General features: G+C 41.1%; 2 protein-coding genes across 2 annotated transcripts in view; one reads left to right on the top strand and one right to left on the bottom strand.

Annotated features, from left to right (window-relative positions):
- Nucleotides 1–18262, top strand: part of cmss1 (cms1 ribosomal small subunit homolog) — a 79837-nt gene that overhangs the window by 44336 nt on the left and 17239 nt on the right. The gene's annotated exons all lie outside the window — the stretch shown is intronic.
- On the bottom strand, nucleotides 791–2516 carry LOC120058166 (filamin A-interacting protein 1-like). The gene is made up of 4 exons (XM_039006631.1): nucleotides 2472–2516; nucleotides 2071–2256; nucleotides 1199–1375; nucleotides 791–994 (listed from the first exon to the last, which is right to left on the bottom strand). The coding sequence occupies exons 1-4, from the start codon at nucleotides 2514–2516 to the stop codon at nucleotides 791–793; spliced, it is 612 nt and encodes a 203-aa protein (XP_038862559.1).

Here is an 18262-nt window from a genome sequence, read left to right as displayed (position 1 = left end):
ACCTATATTTTATATTGAACGTTTTTTTTATTCAATAGATTGATCAGGGGCGTGCAACTATAGTTTTCCTTCACAGAAAATACATTAGTGCAACACATCAGGAAGACAAAGCTTCATTTTCATCAGATGATAATAGAAGTGCAACACTATTTGGCTAGCAGCCACACAAGTGAACAAGCTGAACGAAAAAACAACCTATTTTTCCCGAAAACTATGCATGGTCATCATATTTATAATGTTTATCATAGGAAATGTAGCAGGTTACATTCTTCCTAATGTTTAGCTTGAAGTTAATCTTGCATTTTACCAGAAAGTGTACAGCTCAGTCAGAGCGCTGTCTGCTGGTAGAATGCCCGTTCATGAAGTTGTGAGTAGAGAAGTCCGACTGAAGCACAAACTTAGTCAGATGCCGAGCAGAAATTACAATAAGAAGCGTTTTAGAGCTGTGTTTACAAAACGCAGCAAGATATTTTTTTGTGTGTAAAAAAGGCATAATTCTGCATTAACACGACCCCTGTCCTCTTGCCTGTCCTATGCCTAGAATGAGCTCTTCGAAGACATCAAGTAGAGGAATGATAGACTGGTTAGCTGACGACAACGTCAGGAAACGATGCGTGTGCTTCAAAGGGTCAGAAGGCTGTGTAGTGATTCTGGATGGCCAGATAGCGAGCAACAAATGACAAGAAGATGCCATGTGGGGAATCCTAAGTGGCTCGTTTGATCTTGCTCTTGATACCATGTCTTGTTTTGAGGTGTTTTGACTTAATATTGCTAAAAATGTGCTAGCGAGCTAGCGGTCGGTCAGTGTCACTGACCTCTCACGGTCTTGCTCCAGTAGACAGGTGAGGTCGTCGCTGCGCTGCATGAAGGCGCGGTGCTGCTGGTCCTGCTCCTCCAGCCTGCAGAGGGCGCAACTGTGGGAACGCTCCACCTGCAGCAGCTGCTCGAGCATCCGCCTGTAGCTCTGGTTCCCCGTCTCCACCAACCGGTCCAGCTAACTCAGAGCGAGAGATGGACATGAAGACTGGGCCAAACTTAAAACACCGTGGTTCTCATTGTGTCGTTTGAAACTGGCAATGGGTTAATATGTTGGTTGGTTTATCATTTGCTATCTATACTGCAAACCCATGCCTCAAAGCATACACACTCCTAAGTTTGACTGATGGCTTTAATAGAAATAGGGTTTATAGCCTGTTACCTCAGCCATGGGTTTCTCATAGACATCCTGCTGTTGGGCCTCAGAAGCCTGGTCCTGGAGTGAGTCTCTCTGCAGGGCTCGAAGCACCTCTCCTGTGGTGACAAAGCCATACTGGGCCTCCAGCAGAGCCAGATCCATTTTCTCTGCTTTCAGGACCGTGATCACCTCATCTCTTGCCTGGTGAGATGGATAGATATAATAAAAATGGAGGGATGAAGAATGAAAGGGATGAAGAGATTGGACTCCCAACAGAAGGAGAAAATAAATCTGTCCTATACAGCTGTGGTGTAGGCTGTGTGTGTGTCATGGTCTGTGAGGCATGTCTAGGAGTGTTTTACCCATGGTTTTAGTCACCGTCACAATAGGCTCCTCTGTTAGAGAGGGAATCATTCTCTCTACAGCTCACATACAGCTGGGCTCAACTCAGTTTAGAACAAATGTCCCAGTGATGACGTCAATGCGTGATGTATGACGGTTACGACAGCCACAAAATCATAAACCTTGCCTATTTCTACAATTTCTCTTATTAAAATGTGATTTTAAACCTAACTTTAACCACACTGCTAACCTTATTCCTAACCCTAACCTTCAATTAAGACCAAAAAGCAAATATTTGTACGCCATAGCCAATTTTGACTTTGTGGCTGTTGTATCTAGTGGAAACCATGTACGACTCGTATTTTCACTTATACGGATTTGACCATATTGTGGTTTTGAACATGGCCAAGTCTGAGCTATAGCCTCGTATGACCATCCTGATCTGTTGAGCTTACAGAGCGCAGCGGTCATGACTGTGGATCAGGCTAATAGGCTAACTCCACTTCTATAAACCTAGGTCCAGATACACTAGGACTGGCCTGTCCTGTCCTCACCTGCAGCTCTCCCTCCATTATACTGAGGAGGAACACGAGGTCATCCCTGGACAGGTCTTTCCCCCTCTCTCCTCCCATGCTGTCCCTCAGGACAGTGCCCTTGAGGGGGTCTAGGTGGGCCACGGAGTTCTGTGAACCATAGCCGTTCCGGGCAGCCATCTTACAGATGTTGCTATGGGAACGCACCTGGGAGGGAGTGAGAGTAAGTGAAGGAGTGAGAGATTTAGGGACATGGAAGTGTGAGAGGGGGAGAAAAAGAGGGAGAGAGTAAAGGGAGGTTATTGCAGTGATGGGGACAGTGGTATAATTTCAATCAATTTCTTGTTTGAATGAACTAGTGCCTGTGTGTATCAGTTACAGCTTTAATGACTTTATTACAGCTGATGTAAACACTGAGGTACGTAGTCATAACCAGCCGCCCAGGGCTTAAAAGATAGCTTCAGCATGCTTGCTTATGTTTCTCAGGCCATCTATAGTTTCTCTGTTAGCACATAATTGACTGGGGGGGCTGGCTGTCTGCTTGACCAAGGGCTTAATTACAGACCATATGAACTGCCGGTCTGTCTCTGTGTGTGTGCGTGGGTGTGTGTTCTCAACGCTGACTCCAACAGGTTACAGCAACGGCAAACAATGCTGGTCCAACCGCAGAATATCCTTTTAATAAAGTAGGCCCAATAGTATCTCTGCACAAACTCATTTAGAAGGAGAAACATTAAAGCATCTGAGAGAATCATCCTAATACCCAGCCAAAGCATTCTATGTTTAGAATTTAAGGGTCACACACAGCTCGAGCCAGTAGGTGAGCTCATACACAGAACACACACGCATGCACACAAGATAGGCCTGGTAACACACGCTAACGCACGTACACAAATACACTATAAACAGGACAAGAGTTTCCAGAGTTACACAGCAGTGAAAGATGAGTCCGATGTCCCAACAACACAAGAATGGGGGAGTAGGAATGTAGGCTACAGCTGGATGCTGTCATCAAAACAGTCCAATAAGGTCGTTTGAAAGAGGAAGCCGAAGTAGACAGATTATTAAAGGGGGTTTTGTGCGTGTGTGATTTGTCAAATCAAAGTTTATTGGTGCGTACACAGTTTAGCAGATGTTATAGCAGGTGCAGCATAATGCCAATGTTACTAGCTCATAACAATGCAGTAAAATGTCAAACAAGTACACAAATAATTACAATGTAAAAAAGTACAGCAAAAACAAGTCGTGACAAATCCAATTGTGTGTGTGTCAAAGCTGTCTGTCTAAGTTGTTATCCTCTCCTTATCGACTACTAAGACAGATGGAGATATCTGGCCTTCATTTTCTCTGGCCTCCCTCGCTCCACTCGTTTACTGGGATGGAAGGAATGATAAAGTAAGCCTTTAATGAGGTCCCATTCTAACAGCAAGTACTTCCAACCTAGGACACAGCCTCAAATGCCAGTCCACAGCGCGCGCACACACACACACACATAGGGCTGTGACGGTAATTGGAAAACCATGGCATTGACGGTTTTGGATGGAGACCGGCATGAGAGAGAAAAAAAACTGTCAAAACCATTGATAAAAAAACATGTAATACATTGATAAAACAATGTTATTTTTATGTAGATATACTTTACCCATATCGGGAGTGTTAACTATTGATTATATGGTATTGTTTTGCTAACTTAGTCTGTCTATTAAACTGTATACATCTTTTGATCGGCAAATAAGCTGAAAAAATTAACTTTTAACTTCATTGGGATAGGGGGTGCTGTTGTCACTTTTTCTGGAAATCGTGTAATTTTTAAACGGCTTCCTACTCAATTCTTGCTCGTACAATATGCATATTATTATTATTATTGGATAGAAAACACTCTCTAGTTTCTATAGCCGTTGAAATTTTGTCTCTGAGTGGAACAGAACTCATTCTACAGCACTTTCCCTGACATGGAGTCAGATTTCACACATCTTGGCCCCTGATCTGGAGTCAGTTTAAAGGTCCCTGTGAATGCTATGAGGATACAAACACTGCTTACGTCTTCCCCTGGATGTCTTTACGTGATGACGCTTTGAATGGAGTCGATTGCGCAATCACAGCCTCTATAAAACAGAACAACGTGTAGGTAGTTTCCCTTTTCCAGCTGCGCCGGACGCACGGTGGACACCGACCTGCTCTTTTTCCAAGCTTTAGTGTAGCCAGTAATATTTCTCCGGTCATGTTTTTACTTGTAATAGGTGTTAAAGACATCATAAGGTAGTTAATTTAAACCGTTTTATAGCAATTTATATCCGTTTAGTGCGATTTTGGGACATTTATTTCTGAGACACTTTGAACTTCTGGGCACGTTTCCAGTTCATGCCGAACGCAGTGGGCATTTCCACATAGCAAGAGGACAGCTTTCGACCAAAAGACGATTAGACCCAAGAAAGGATTCTTTGCCCAAGATTCTGATGGAAGAACAGCTCAAAGTAAGAACAATTTATTATGATAAATCGTGTTTCTGTCGAAAAATGTTAATCGCTTATGCCGCCATTTTGTTAGATGTAGCTTCGCTTGGCGCAAACTGTATTGAAAAGTAAGGATAATTTAAAAAAATGTAAATCAGCGATTGTATTAAGAATTAAATTGTCTATCAATCGCTGTCCACCCTATATTTTTTAGTCACGTTTATGAGTATTTATGTATACGACTAGATCACTGTCTAATATGTCGCACGACATTTTCTGACCAGCTGGGCAACTTTTGTCATTGTCTAACCATGATTTTGGTGGCTAAATATGCACATTTTCGAACAAACTCTATATGTATGTTGTAATATGATGTTACAGGAGTGTCATCTGAAGAATTCTGAGAAGGTTAGTGAAAAAATTAATATATTTTGGCGATGTTGACGTTATCGCTCTCTTTGGCTAGAATCAATGCTCTGGTAATGTTTGCACATGTGCTATGCTAATATAACGATTTATTGTGTTTTCGCTGTAAGACACTTCTGAAAATCTGAAATATTGTCTGTATTCACAGGATCTGTCTCTTTCGATTAGTGTATGCTGTGTATTTTTACGAAATGTTTTATGATTAGTAATTAGGTAATACACGTTGCTCTATGTATTTATTCTAGTCGAGTTGTGACGGTGGGTGCAATTGTAAACTATGATTTATACCTGAAATATGCACATTTTTCTAACAAAACCTATCCTATACCATAAATATGTTATCAGACTGTCATCTGATGAGGTTTTTTCTTGGTTAGTGGCTATCAATATCTTTATTTGGCCGAATTGGTGATAGCTAGTGGTGTTGGTGGACAAAGAAAAAATGGTGTCTTTTGCTAAGGTGTTTAGCTAATAGATTTACATATTGTGTCTTCCCTGTAAAACATTTAAAAAATCGGACATGTTGGCTGGATTCACACGATCTGTATCTTTCATTAGCTGTATTGGACTTGTTAATGTGTGAAAGTTAAATATTTCAAAGAATTTTTTTTTTGAATTTGCCGCTCTGCCTTTTCAATGGAATGTGGGAGGAGTGCCGCTAGCGGCACCCCTGGCCTAAACAGGTTAAGGTAAATTCAGTTCATTGGAGGGGGTGGGGTGAAACGTGGGGCCCCGGGGGTAACTATAGCACCTATTAGAGAACTACCGATAAGGATTTTGTTGGGTCCGATGCCAATACCACATTTTTTTTATTTTGGGGGGGGGGTCAAGGATGCCAATGGCCGATATTCAATGTCATTAAATGAGAAAATGTTGATGACATTTCCCAGAGACAGCCATATATGTACTAATGCATCAAATTTAATCAATCTAACAACATAATGTAATCGTTTTATTTGAATGGGAAATCTCTTGATACACTGGGTCAATCAAGATGGCATAGGCCTACTCACAATACAGGTGAATGTATTTTCAATAGTAGTGTATGCATGCATCGCTTTATTAAGCTTGTTTTAGCTGATCAGTGGAGACTATGGTGCTACAGATGACCGTCTGTTTGCTTTCCATTTGGGACTTACATTAGCCTACTGATCAACAACATTTGAGTAGGAGCGTCACTCCAGCATGTCATGTCTGTATGGAAGGACATCATCTGGTTAGGGCCAGTTTGCGCTGTTCTGTGAAGGGAGTAGTACACAGCGTTGTACGAGATTTTCAGTTTCTTGGCCGTTTCTCGCAATGAATAGCCTTCATTTCTCAGAACAAGAATAGACTGACGAGTTTTAGAAGAAAGTTATTTGTTTCTGGCCATTTTGAGCCTTTAATCGAACGCACAAATGCTGATGCTCCAGATACTCAACTAGTCTAAAGAAGGCCAGTTTTATTGCTTCTTTAATCAGAACGAACAGTTTTCAGTTGTGATAACATAATTGCGAAAGGGTTTTCTAATGATCAATTAGCCTTTTTAAAATGATAAACTTGGATTAGCTAACAAAACGTGCCGTTGGAACACGGTAGTGATGGTTGCTGATGATGGCCCTCTGTACGCCTATGTAGATATTCCATAAAAAATCTGCCGTTTCCAGCTAGAATGTTAATGTTGTAAATTACTAATGTCTACACCATATTTCTGATCAATTTGATATTTTAATTGACAAAAAAAATTGCTTTTCATTCAAAAACAAGGACATTTCTAAGTGACCCCAAACTTTTGAACGTGTGTGTGTGTGTGTGGAAATCAGTCAAACTATGGATTTCACATGACTGAGAACACAGATATGCATTTGTTGGTCACAGATACCTTTAAAAAAAGGTAGGGGCGTAGACCAGAGAACCAGTCAGTATCTGGTGTCACCACCATTTTCCTCATGCAATGTGACACATCTCCTTCGCATAGAGTTGATCAGGCTGTTGATTGTGAGCTGTGGAATGTTGTCCCACTCCTCTTCAATTGCTGTGTGAAGTCGCTGGATATTGGAACACTCTGTCGTGCACGTCGATCCAGAGCATCCCAAACATGCTCTTGTGAGTATGCAGGCCATGGAAGAACTGGGACATGTTCAGCTTCCAGGAATTGTGTACAAATCCTTGCGACATGGAGCCGTGCATTATCATGCTGAAACATGAGGTGATGGCACCGGATGAGTTGCACGACAATGGGCCTCAGGATCTTGTCACGGTATCTTTGTTCATTCAAATTACCGTTGATAAAATGCAATTGTGTTTGTTGTCCGTAGCTTATGACTGCCCATACCATAACCCCACCGCCACCATGGGGCGAGCACACATCTCGCCCCCACAACGCCATACTGTGGTTGTGAGGCCGGTTGGACGTACTGCCAAATTCTCTTAAATGACATTGGTAGAGAAATTCACATTCAATTATCTGGCAAAAGCTCTGGCGGACATTCCTGCAGTCAGCATGCCAATTACACACTCCCGTAAAACTTGAGACATATGTGGGATTGTGTTGTGTGACAAAACTGCACATTTTAGAGTGGCCTTTTGTTGTCCCCAGCACAGGGTGCACCTCTGTAATGATCATGCTGTTTAATCAGCTTCTTGATATGCCACACCTGTCAGTGTGATGGATTATCTTGGCAAAGGACAAAGACACACTAACATGGTTGTTAACAAATTTGTGCACAAAATGTTAGAGAAGGGAGCCTTTTGTGTAGAACATTTCTGTGTGGAACATTTCTGGGATCTTTTATTTCAGCTTATGAAACATGGGACCAACACAGCTTGCGAACACCACAGATAAAAGGGTTAGTTATCGTCATCTTTGCCAACAGGTCTCATAGCTACCAAATAGATGATTGTTGAGTTGCGAATGTCATTGAAAGATAAAATAAGAACTGTCTTATAAATTAGGGTTATTTTACACCTAGCTACAGTTGAAGTCAGAAGTTTACATACACCTTAGCCAAATACATTTTAACTCAGTTTTTCACAATTCCTAACATTTAATCCTAGTAAAAATTCCCTGTTTTAGGTCAGTTAGGATCACCACTTTATTTTAAGAATGTGGAATAATAGTGGAGAGTGATTTATTTCAGCTTTTATTTCTTTCATCACATTCCCAGTGGGTCAGAAGTTTACATACACTCAATTAGTATTTGGTAGCATTGCCTTTAAATTCTTTAACTTGGGTCAAACGTTTTGGGTAGCCTTCCACAAGCTTCCCACAATAAGTTGGGTGAATGTTGGCCCATTCCTCCTGACAGAGCTGGTGTAACTGAATCAGGTTTGTAGGCTTCCTTGCTCACACACGCTTTTTCAGTTCTGCCCACAGATTTTCTATAGGGTTGAGGTCAGGGCTTTTGGATGGCCACTCCAATACCTTGACTTTGTTGTTCATAAGCCATTTTGCCACAACTTTGGAAGTATTCTTGGGGTCATTGTCCATTTGGAAGACCCATTTGCGACAAAGCTTTAACTTCCTAAGTGATGTCTTGAGATGTTGCTTGAATATATCCACATAGTTTTCCTGCCTCATGATGCCTTCTATTTTGTGAAGTGCACCAGTCCCTCCTGCAGCAAAGCACCCCCGCAACATGATGCTGCCACCCCCGTGCTTCACGGTTGGAATGGTGTTCTTCGGCCTGCAAGCCTCTCCCCTTTTCCTTCAAACATAACGATGGTCATTATGGCCAAACAGTTCTATTTTTGTTTCATCAGACCAGAGGACATTTCTCCAAAAAGTACAATCTTTGTCCCCATGTGCAATTGCAAACCGTAGTCTGGCTATTTTATTTCAGTTTTTGAGCAGTGGCTTCTTCCTTGCTGAGCGGCCGTTTAGGTTATGTTGATATAGGACTCGTTTTACTGTGGATATAGATACTTTTGTACCTGTTTCCTCCAGCATCTTCACAAGGTCCTTTGCTATAGTTCTGGGATTGATTTGCACTTTTTGCACCAAAGCACATTCATCTCTAGGAGACAGAACGCATCTCCTTCCTGAGCGGAAAGATGGCTGCGTGGTCCCGTGGTGTTTATACTTGCGTACTATTGTTTGTACAGATGAACTTGGTACCTTCAGGCTTTTGGAAATTGCTCCCAAGGATGAACCAGACTTGTGGATGTCTACAATTGTTTTTTGAAGTCTTGGCTGATTTCTTTTGATTTTCCCATGATGTCAAGCAAAGAGGCACTGAGTTTGAAGGTAGGCCTTGAAATTCATCAACAGATACCCCTCCAATTGAATCAAATGATGTCAATTAGCCTATCAGAAGCTTCTAAAGCCATGACATAATTTTCTGGAATTTTCCAAGCTGTTTAAAGGGACAGTCAACTTAGTGTATGTAAACTTCTGACCCACTAGAATTGTGATACAGTGAATTATGTGAAAAATTCTTTCTGTTAACAATTGTTTGAAAAATTACTTGTGTGGTGCGCAAAGTAGATGTCCTAACCGACTTGCCAAAACTATAGTTTGTTAACATAAATCTTGAATAACGTTCCAACCGGAGAAGTTCTACAGACTGTTGACATCTAGTGGAAGCTGTAGGAAGTGCAAACCCATTCATTTCTCGCTGTGATTTCAATGGGATCTTAGTTGAAAATCCACCAGCCTCAGAATTTCCACTTCCTGTTTGGATTTTTTCTCTGGTTTTTGCCTGCCATATGAGTTCTGTTATACTCACATACATAATTCAAACAGTTTTATAAACTTCAGAGTGTTTTCTATCCAATACTAATAATAATATGCATATATTAGCAACTATGACTGAGGAGTTGGCCGTTTACTCTGGGCACCTCCGTGCACCTTTCATCCAAGCTACTCAATACTGCCCCTGCAGCCATAAGAAGTTAATAGAAATTATATTCTATCTGCTGGCCTGGTCTGTGTTTCACGTGGACCAGTTCATGTTCTCTTGTCCATCCTGCTTTCCATTACATCTGCACTTCTGTGTTCCCTGTGCCTAATGATGAGAGACACAGCTGAGTTCTGCACGCACACACAGGACTCATCTGGACACACTCACAGATATGCACTCCGGCTTATAGCCTAGCCTATACGCTTAATCTCTTGACAAATGCAGACTCATTTGCTCATACACAACAAACGCCTAAGTGTAAGTTCAGCCCAGTACATGTGCAGTGTCTGTGTTCGTCACGGACCCAGTTGAGGGCTTTCCCCTGGCAGACAGAATGGCAGCGCCACATGCCCATTGGCTCCTTGGTTTATTTTCTTAACCATGGAGAGCTGCCCGCGTCGACCCGGTCTTCCCCTTCTACAGGCTGCCCCGGGATCCAAAATCACTAACACCTCGAAATAAAAACATGGTCACGTGTACACACCCGTTCAGCACCCAACCCTTAAATAACTCTAATATTGTACATGGTGAAACACACACACTTTCACCACTCGCCTGCCCTCTTAAATACCATCTTAAAGCTTGATTAATATAAACATGACTTCAGTCTATGAATGCACATTTATTCACTGACGTTCTGAACCCTTATGTAACCATTTAAACTAATTAACCGTGGAAAGGTCTAGTACATGTTTAATAAAAGGCTGAGAGAAGGCCTGGCTTGTCCAGCCTGTCGCTACCAATTCACTCCCAATACACCGATGTAATACCCACCTGTTATGGGAGGCTTGGGTTCAGGTTGAGGTTCCCTCCCGCTCCTCTCGTGCCAGGGTTAAGATGGCACACATCAACGTTCCTTAAATCAGTGTTTTACAAAAGCTGACGTGTAGGTGACAGCGTGCCTGGTTGTAAGACTTATTGTGACGGATAAATGATACCGCTACTACCTCAGTCCTGCCAAGCTGGTGGATGAGTTAAAAAACAAACTGAATGTGCAACATTCAGACAACCTTAGAGTTAAATGGTCCCCGAGTAGATGGTCAGGATTATGCCCTGGCGTACACGTTGGGGGATAGGAGTTTTGGGGTGTAGGTGGCTACTTGTAGGTGCCATGGTCAAGATTATGCCCTACTGGTGGTCACTGTCTAGGGAGGATGAATGAGTTGGTTCCCTCTGTCAGTTTTCTTTCTGCTCAGCTCCTCTAACAATGGAACAAGGCTGTCATCACCTTCCCCTAACCTCTCATCTGTTAGAAAATGGCTCAGTTACCTCTTTCTCAGCAGGAGAGTCCTTCACTTCTCTTTTTATTTCTCTCTGTCTCAGTTTTCTGCTTTTATAGAGAGCTAGTAAACGTGTCAGACATATTGGAACAGTAGTGCAGTAGATCACCTGTTTGGAGCAGAAGTTCTAGAACCCAACAACACATTTGGTTCCAAGAGAAGGATTTCTGTAACCCAACAACTCCTTTGGTCCAGGAGCAGAATTTCTAGAACCCAACTATCTTGGTTCCAGCTGCAGTTGTAGAACCCAACAACATTATTGGTTCCAAGAGCAGGAGTTCTAGAACCCAACAACAGTCTTTGTTCCAGGAGCTCGCTTACCCACAACCAACACAACAAAGGGAAAATAATGGCTCTCCCAACAATTCCATCATTCTTGCTTTAGTAAACATTTGCTGCAGTCATGCAGATTAGGAAACTTTCATCCTGCATGACCTGTTTACATGACATTGTTTGAATCAACTTCAAATAAGTCGGTGTACAATTATTTAGGCAAAGTTTCTGTGCCATAGACCTAGGACAATATAGATTACATCATAACTTCAGGTTTTCTACTGATCGTAAAACACTTATATTAGTGACATGAGTCCAAGTTACGTTTCAGACAGCCAACCATTACCACTGAGATCAGCCTTAAAGCTCAGCTGTGATGGAAAAACACAGCACATGAATTAGCTGAACCCTATTGACCTTTTATGAAGTCATGTGTTGAGGAGCTGTTAATGCCTATTGATGTGGTTAATCAATAGGATGCAGGGGAGTCTCGGGTTGTGTCTTTGCCTTGACTTCAATGCATGAATTACTAAAGCTATGTTCACTCATGTTAGCTGACAAGTTAGTATTCAGCGGCCCTCGGAGAAGTAAGGTTTTATAGAATCTCGGGGGTGAGGCAGTTTTCAAAGATATGACGTTTTACAATATCCTCTTCATGGAATTGGACCAGAGAAACAAGTCATGAGCAATAAAGTTTTTCCAAATATTTAACATTAAACATTGGGTTTGCACCTGTGATAGATGTTTGCATCTAATGACACGCCCACCAGAGAATTGAAAACCTTTTTTAAACATCCCCTTCCTTTCCATCTTCTGAGGCGTTTGTTTTTGAACTGCTGTCAGAAAGTGTTCAATATTTCGGTTGGCCATCCTCATCTCCCTCCCTTCATGGCCACTGATAGGTCTACTCCACCATATCCCCCGCAGCACTCCAATTCTTTCAAATCACTGTGCATGAAGGAAAAGGGATCTATTGGTTACAGTCCAGGAATTGTCTACGGTGAATGTTGTGAACCACCTTCTACCTTTTAGAAACAGTATGAGAGAAAAATCACAATTCATGGGAATTAACTAAATTGCTACCATTGCGATGAAGTCGCCTTGCACAACAGATTTGCTGTGTAGCTTTTACTAGTCTCATACTGCTGGAATGGTTAGACGTTCTATAGGCTTTTTACCGTTTATGAAACAGTTCTTTCTTTGTGGGGTTTGTCTCTCTGTTTCTTCTCTTGGAGCATTCCAACTGCTGGCCTCTGTTTCACACATGCATGGCTAGTGCTACGCTCTCACATACTCATGACTGATGCATACCAAACTTCCCATCAGCTTAATGGGCCTTATTTATTGTTCTTATTTTGGCAGAACTGTCCTCTCAGTGGGTAATATATTTTTACAATTTGAGTGGTTATTTTCTTGGCTGGGTGTAGTCTCTTGGCTTTAAACAGACCTAAAACCACTCTTTCAGACTGTAGAAATACAGGATATAAGCCTGTCAACCATAACACTGTAACATGGAAAAGCACAGTCCATTTGAAGGTCATTGTGATGTAATGACATGTCCTTTACATTTTGGACTGAGGATATAAAATGGGGTGTGAGTCCTCTGCTGCAAAATAAAGACTGACCTTCTGTCAAGAGAGCTTAGTACAATCTCTGGATAGGGGAATCATGTGAAAGTCCACGTGTGTGTGTGTGTGTGTGTCTGTGTGATGGATACAGTATGCTTGCAAGGTAGTCAGGTTTGCACATTCACACACACTTGCCGTCCATCCACAGCCATCAGGTTGTAGATTCTTCTGGCATTGCATCAGAGTGCTACAGAGATGATAGAGAAAGGCTGGAGTGATCTTAAACATTAAACATCACATACTATCTGTCAGGGGGAAAGAGAGAGCTCAGAGATGTGCTTTGGCCCTCATAGACACATGGATATCACATGCAACCGCTCTGACATCACAGGTCAATGATTATATGATTCTATACCCCTGCGTTGTGAATAAACCCAAGGCTAACTATCCTGGATGTTACATCACGAGAGGGGGCAAGAGAACCAGCTGGGAAATGACGCTACACACTTTGTGCACTTAAGTATGTGTTGTATTACTGTCTTACTAAGAAAATAGAAGCAAATCAAATGTGTTTGCCAAATGATTTGTAATCAACAGGTGTAGTAGACTAACAGTAAAATGCTGACTGACGGGCCCTTCCCAACAATGCAGAGAGAGAAAAATGAGAAACGATAGAAAAATAATAACGTTAGGAATAAATCAAATCACATTTTATTGGTCACATACACATGGTTAGCAGATGTTAATGCGGGTGTAGCAAAATGCTTGTGCTTCTAGTTCCGACAGTGCAGTAATATCTAACAAGTAATCTAACATTTCCACAACTACCTAATACACACAAATCTAAGTAAAGGAATGGAATAAGAATATATAAATATATGGATGAGCAATGACAGAGCGGCATTGGCAAGACGCAATAGATGGTGTATATAAAATACAGTATATACATATGAGATGAGTAATGCAAGCTATGTAAACATCATTAAAGTTGCATTATTAAAGTGGCAAGTGATTTCAAGCCTGTATGTAGGCAGCAGCCTCTGAGTAACAATGACTATATACACTAAGTACCATCAGTCGATATGCAGTACTTGTACCCTGTGTATATTTCTTATTCAGTTTAAATCATTGGGGTGTTTTGACACTTGCCTGAATTAAAAAGCTTGCTCCAGTTCATTACCATCTGTCTCATGTGAGAGCTAATGTGTTGGTCAATCCAATAGGGGGCAGCATTTAGCCTTTTCTGTTGTGATGACACTTGTGACTAGGGAACTCTTATCATCCATTGTACTAAATAGACTGTAGGCTAGTGGTTGATCCATTTCACAGTCTACAACCTGTGCCTCTCCCCTTTCCTGAACTTGTCACTTCCTAACACTCCATTTAACATTAGATTTATACTCTTAAACTACCTAAAAATAGTCAACAAATGGTTTACCCTTTTTCAGTAGGGGAGGAAAATGTCTCTTGACCCCATGAGCAGAGAATCTCCCCAAACACGTTTCCTCAATCTCGGACATCTTTCACTGACAGTTAAAAGGGTTGTTTAATTTGTGCCTGTAGTTTGCTAAATTCGCTATTGATTTAACAATAACGGATGTTCAATAGTGTCTAAAGGAGGAAGAAAGAACAGGCCTCAACGTCATCAATATATTCTCTGGACTGCAAAATGGGCCATTTCTACTTGACCTGGGATGAAGTATAGATTTTTAACCACTTCATTGATTAAAAAAAGTTATCTAGAATTTCTGAAACACGGAAACATGTTATTTTGCTGACCTGAAAGGTCAAAGTGAACATGATGAGAAATGGGCCTGGGATATCATAGTGCTCAGTGGTACTGTAGAATTCAGAACCAAACCCAGTTTACCTGGCAGCTGTGTACTTGTTGTCTAGCCAGGAGAGTGGAAGACAGAAAGATGCTTTAAAAGGAATTGTGTTGAGGAGTTAGGCTTTATACACCTCTTTTGCAGGTGCTTAGGGTGATTTATATTGTATTAGGAGGTTACTCACCTCGTCCACTACCAATGGATGTTAATTTTACGCATATAACATCTCAAGTGAGATTAATTGTGTTGAAATTGCACACGCACAAGCACACAGCGGTTGATATCCTGCAGGTCTGAGTGGTATCTTTAATCAGACTAATAGTTAGCCCTGTTAGTGATTAAGAGCTTTACTCAGGGCACTTAGGCCTATCTGCCCCGCAGGGATAATCACCCGGAGTGTGTCTGCACGTGTTTTTGGTGTGTGTCTGCACGTGTTTTTGGTGTGTGTCTGCACGTGTTTTTGGTGTGTGTCTGCACGTGTTTTTGGTGTGTGTGTGTGTGTGTATTTTCAAGAGTCCACCTGGTTCTTATACAGTACTCAAAACCAGTCTGTGATTTGATCATGACTTTACAACAGTGCCCAGTGAACAACATGGTGCCTGTCTGAGGCAGAAATCAGCAGAAACCAATCTATTGATCATCTCAAAAACCAATTAACATTATTGATTCCCATTTAAACCAGGCATCTCCATTGATCCCCGTCTCTCCCTCCTGTGAACTCATTCACCTGTTAGCCTTATCTGTGACCAGAACAGCCTATAACCATCTGGTCTGACCAGGGAGGATCAGGGGTTAGGAAATGAGGGCATTCATGTGGTCCCGTGTGGCTGCATGGCTCTTGCAACGCCAGGGGTCCCACTGGGAACCAGTATGAAAAAATAAAATGGATGCACTCACTACTGTACGTCTCTCTGGATTAGAGGTCGACCGATTATGATTTTTCAACGCCGATACTGATTATTGGAGGACAAACAAAAGTCGATTCCGATTAATTGGCCCATTTTTATTTATTTATTTGTAATAATGACAATTACAACAATACTGAATGAACACTTATTTTAACTTAATATAATACATCAATAAAATATATTTAGCCTCAAATAAATAATGAAACATGTTCAATTTGGTTTAAATAATGCAAAAACAAAGTGTTGGAGAAGAAAGTAAAAGTGCAATATGTTTGCAATGTGCTTGCTGTTTGGGGTTTTAGGCAGGGTTTCTGTACAGCACCTCGAGATATTAGCTGATGTACGAAGGGCTATATAAAATAAACTTGATTTGAACTTGATTTGAATATGTGCCATTTAAGAAAGCTAACGTTTAAGTTCCTTGCTCAGAACATGAGAACATATGAAAGATGGTGGTTTCTTTTAACCTTTCTAGGATGAGTGTGCCGCTAGCGGCACTCCCCCCCCCCCCCCACTGAAAAACCAGTGCCGCGAAATTCAAAAAAAATATTTTTTTAAAATATTTAACTTTCACACATTAAAGTCCAATACAGCTAATGAAAGACACAGATCTTGTGAATCCAGTCAACATGTCCGATTTTTAAAATGTTTTACAGGGAAGACACAATATGTAAAGATGTACATCTATTACCTAAAAACACATTAGCATAATCCACCATCTTTTATTTGTCCACCAACACCAGTAGCCATCACCAATTCGGCTAAACTAAGATATTTATAGCCCCTAACCAACAAAAAAACTCATTAGATGACAGTCTGATAACATATTTATGGTATGGGATAGGTTTTGTTAGAAAAAAGTGCATATTTCAGGTAGATGGCATAGGTTACAATTGCACCCACCGTCACAAATGGAATAGAAAAACTACTTAGAGCAACGTGTTTACCTACTTACTAATCATCAAACATTTCGTAAAAATACACAGCATACACGAATCGAAAGACACAGATCCTGTGAATACAGACAATATTTCAGATTTTCTAAGTGTCTTACAGCGAAAACACAATAAATCGTTATATTAGCATAGCACATACCACATAGCAGCCCAGCATTGATTCTAGCCAAAGTGAGCGATAAAAGTCAACATCGCCAAAAGATATTAATTTTTTCACTAACCTTCTCAGAATTCTTCCGATGACACTCCTGTAACATCACATTACAACATGCATATACAGTTTGATCGCAAATGTGGATATTTAGCCACCAAAATCGTGGTTATACAATGAGAAAAGTAGCCGAGCTGGTCAGAAAATGTCCTTGCGCCACTTAGACAGTGATCTACTCTTATACATAAATACTCATAAACGTGACTAAAAAATATAGGGTGGACAGGGATTGATAGACAATTTAATTCTTAATACAATTGCGTTATTACATTTTTTAATTTATCCTTACTTTTCAATACAGTTTGCGCCAAGCGAAGCTACGTCAAAAAACATGGCGTCCTAAGCCACTAAAATGTTTCGACAGAAACACGATTTATCATAATAAAAATGTCCTACCTTGAGCTGTTCTTCCATCAGTATCTTGGGCAAAGGATCCTTTCTTGGGAGAAATCGTCTTTTGGTGGAAAGCTGTCCTCTTGCCATGTGGAAATGCCAACTGCGTTCGGGATGAACTGAAAAGCGTGCCCAACTATTCACATCGTTGCAAAAATAAATGTCCCAAAATCGCACTAAACGGATATAAATTGCTATAAAACGCTTTAAATTAACTACCTTATGATGTTTTTAACTCCCATAACGAGTAGAAACATGACCCGAGTAATATTACCCCCTTCACTAATGCTTGGAAAAGGTGCGGGCCGGTGTCCTCTAGGCGCATGACGCAGCTCCAAAAGAATGACTAGCTTCAGGGTTTTTTCATTTGTAGGGCCTGTGAACGCGCAATCGACCCCATTGGAATCGTCATCACGTAAAGGCATCCAGGGGAAGACGTAAGAAGTGTCCGTATAGTCATAGCAAAATCAGTGCCCTTTTAACTGACTTCAGAACAGTGGCCAACATTTCTGAAATCTGAATCCATGTCAGGGAAATTGCTGTAGAATGGGCTCTGTTCCACTTAGAGACAAAATTTCAACTCCTATAGAAACTATAGACTGTTTTCTATCCAATAATAATAATAATATGCATATTGTACGATCAAGGATTTTGTGGGAAGCCGTTTAAAAAAAGTACCCAATTAGCATAAATAGCCTAAACAGCGCCCTCATCCCCAACAGGTTAACATGTCTTCAATATTCCCAGGTAAGAAGTTTTAGGTTGTAGTTATTATAGGAATTATAGGACTATTTCTCTCTATACCATTTGTATTTCATTAACCTTTCACTATTGGATGTTCTTATAGGCACTTTAGTATTGCCAGTGTAACAGTATAGCTTCCATCCCTCTCCTCGCTCCTACCTGGGCTCGAACCAGGAACACATCGACAACAGCCACCCTCGAAGCAGTGTTACCCATGCAGAGCAAGGGGAATAACTACTCCAAGTCTCAGAGCGAGTGACGTTTGAAACGCTATTAGCGCGCACCCCGCTAA

Source organism: Salvelinus namaycush, chromosome 13, assembly GCF_016432855.1.
Source record: "Salvelinus namaycush isolate Seneca chromosome 13, SaNama_1.0, whole genome shotgun sequence".
Taxonomy (NCBI): domain Eukaryota; kingdom Metazoa; phylum Chordata; class Actinopteri; order Salmoniformes; family Salmonidae; genus Salvelinus; species Salvelinus namaycush.
The sequence above is the reverse complement of the archived record's forward strand: the minus strand, read 5'-3'. Positions and strand labels throughout refer to the sequence as shown.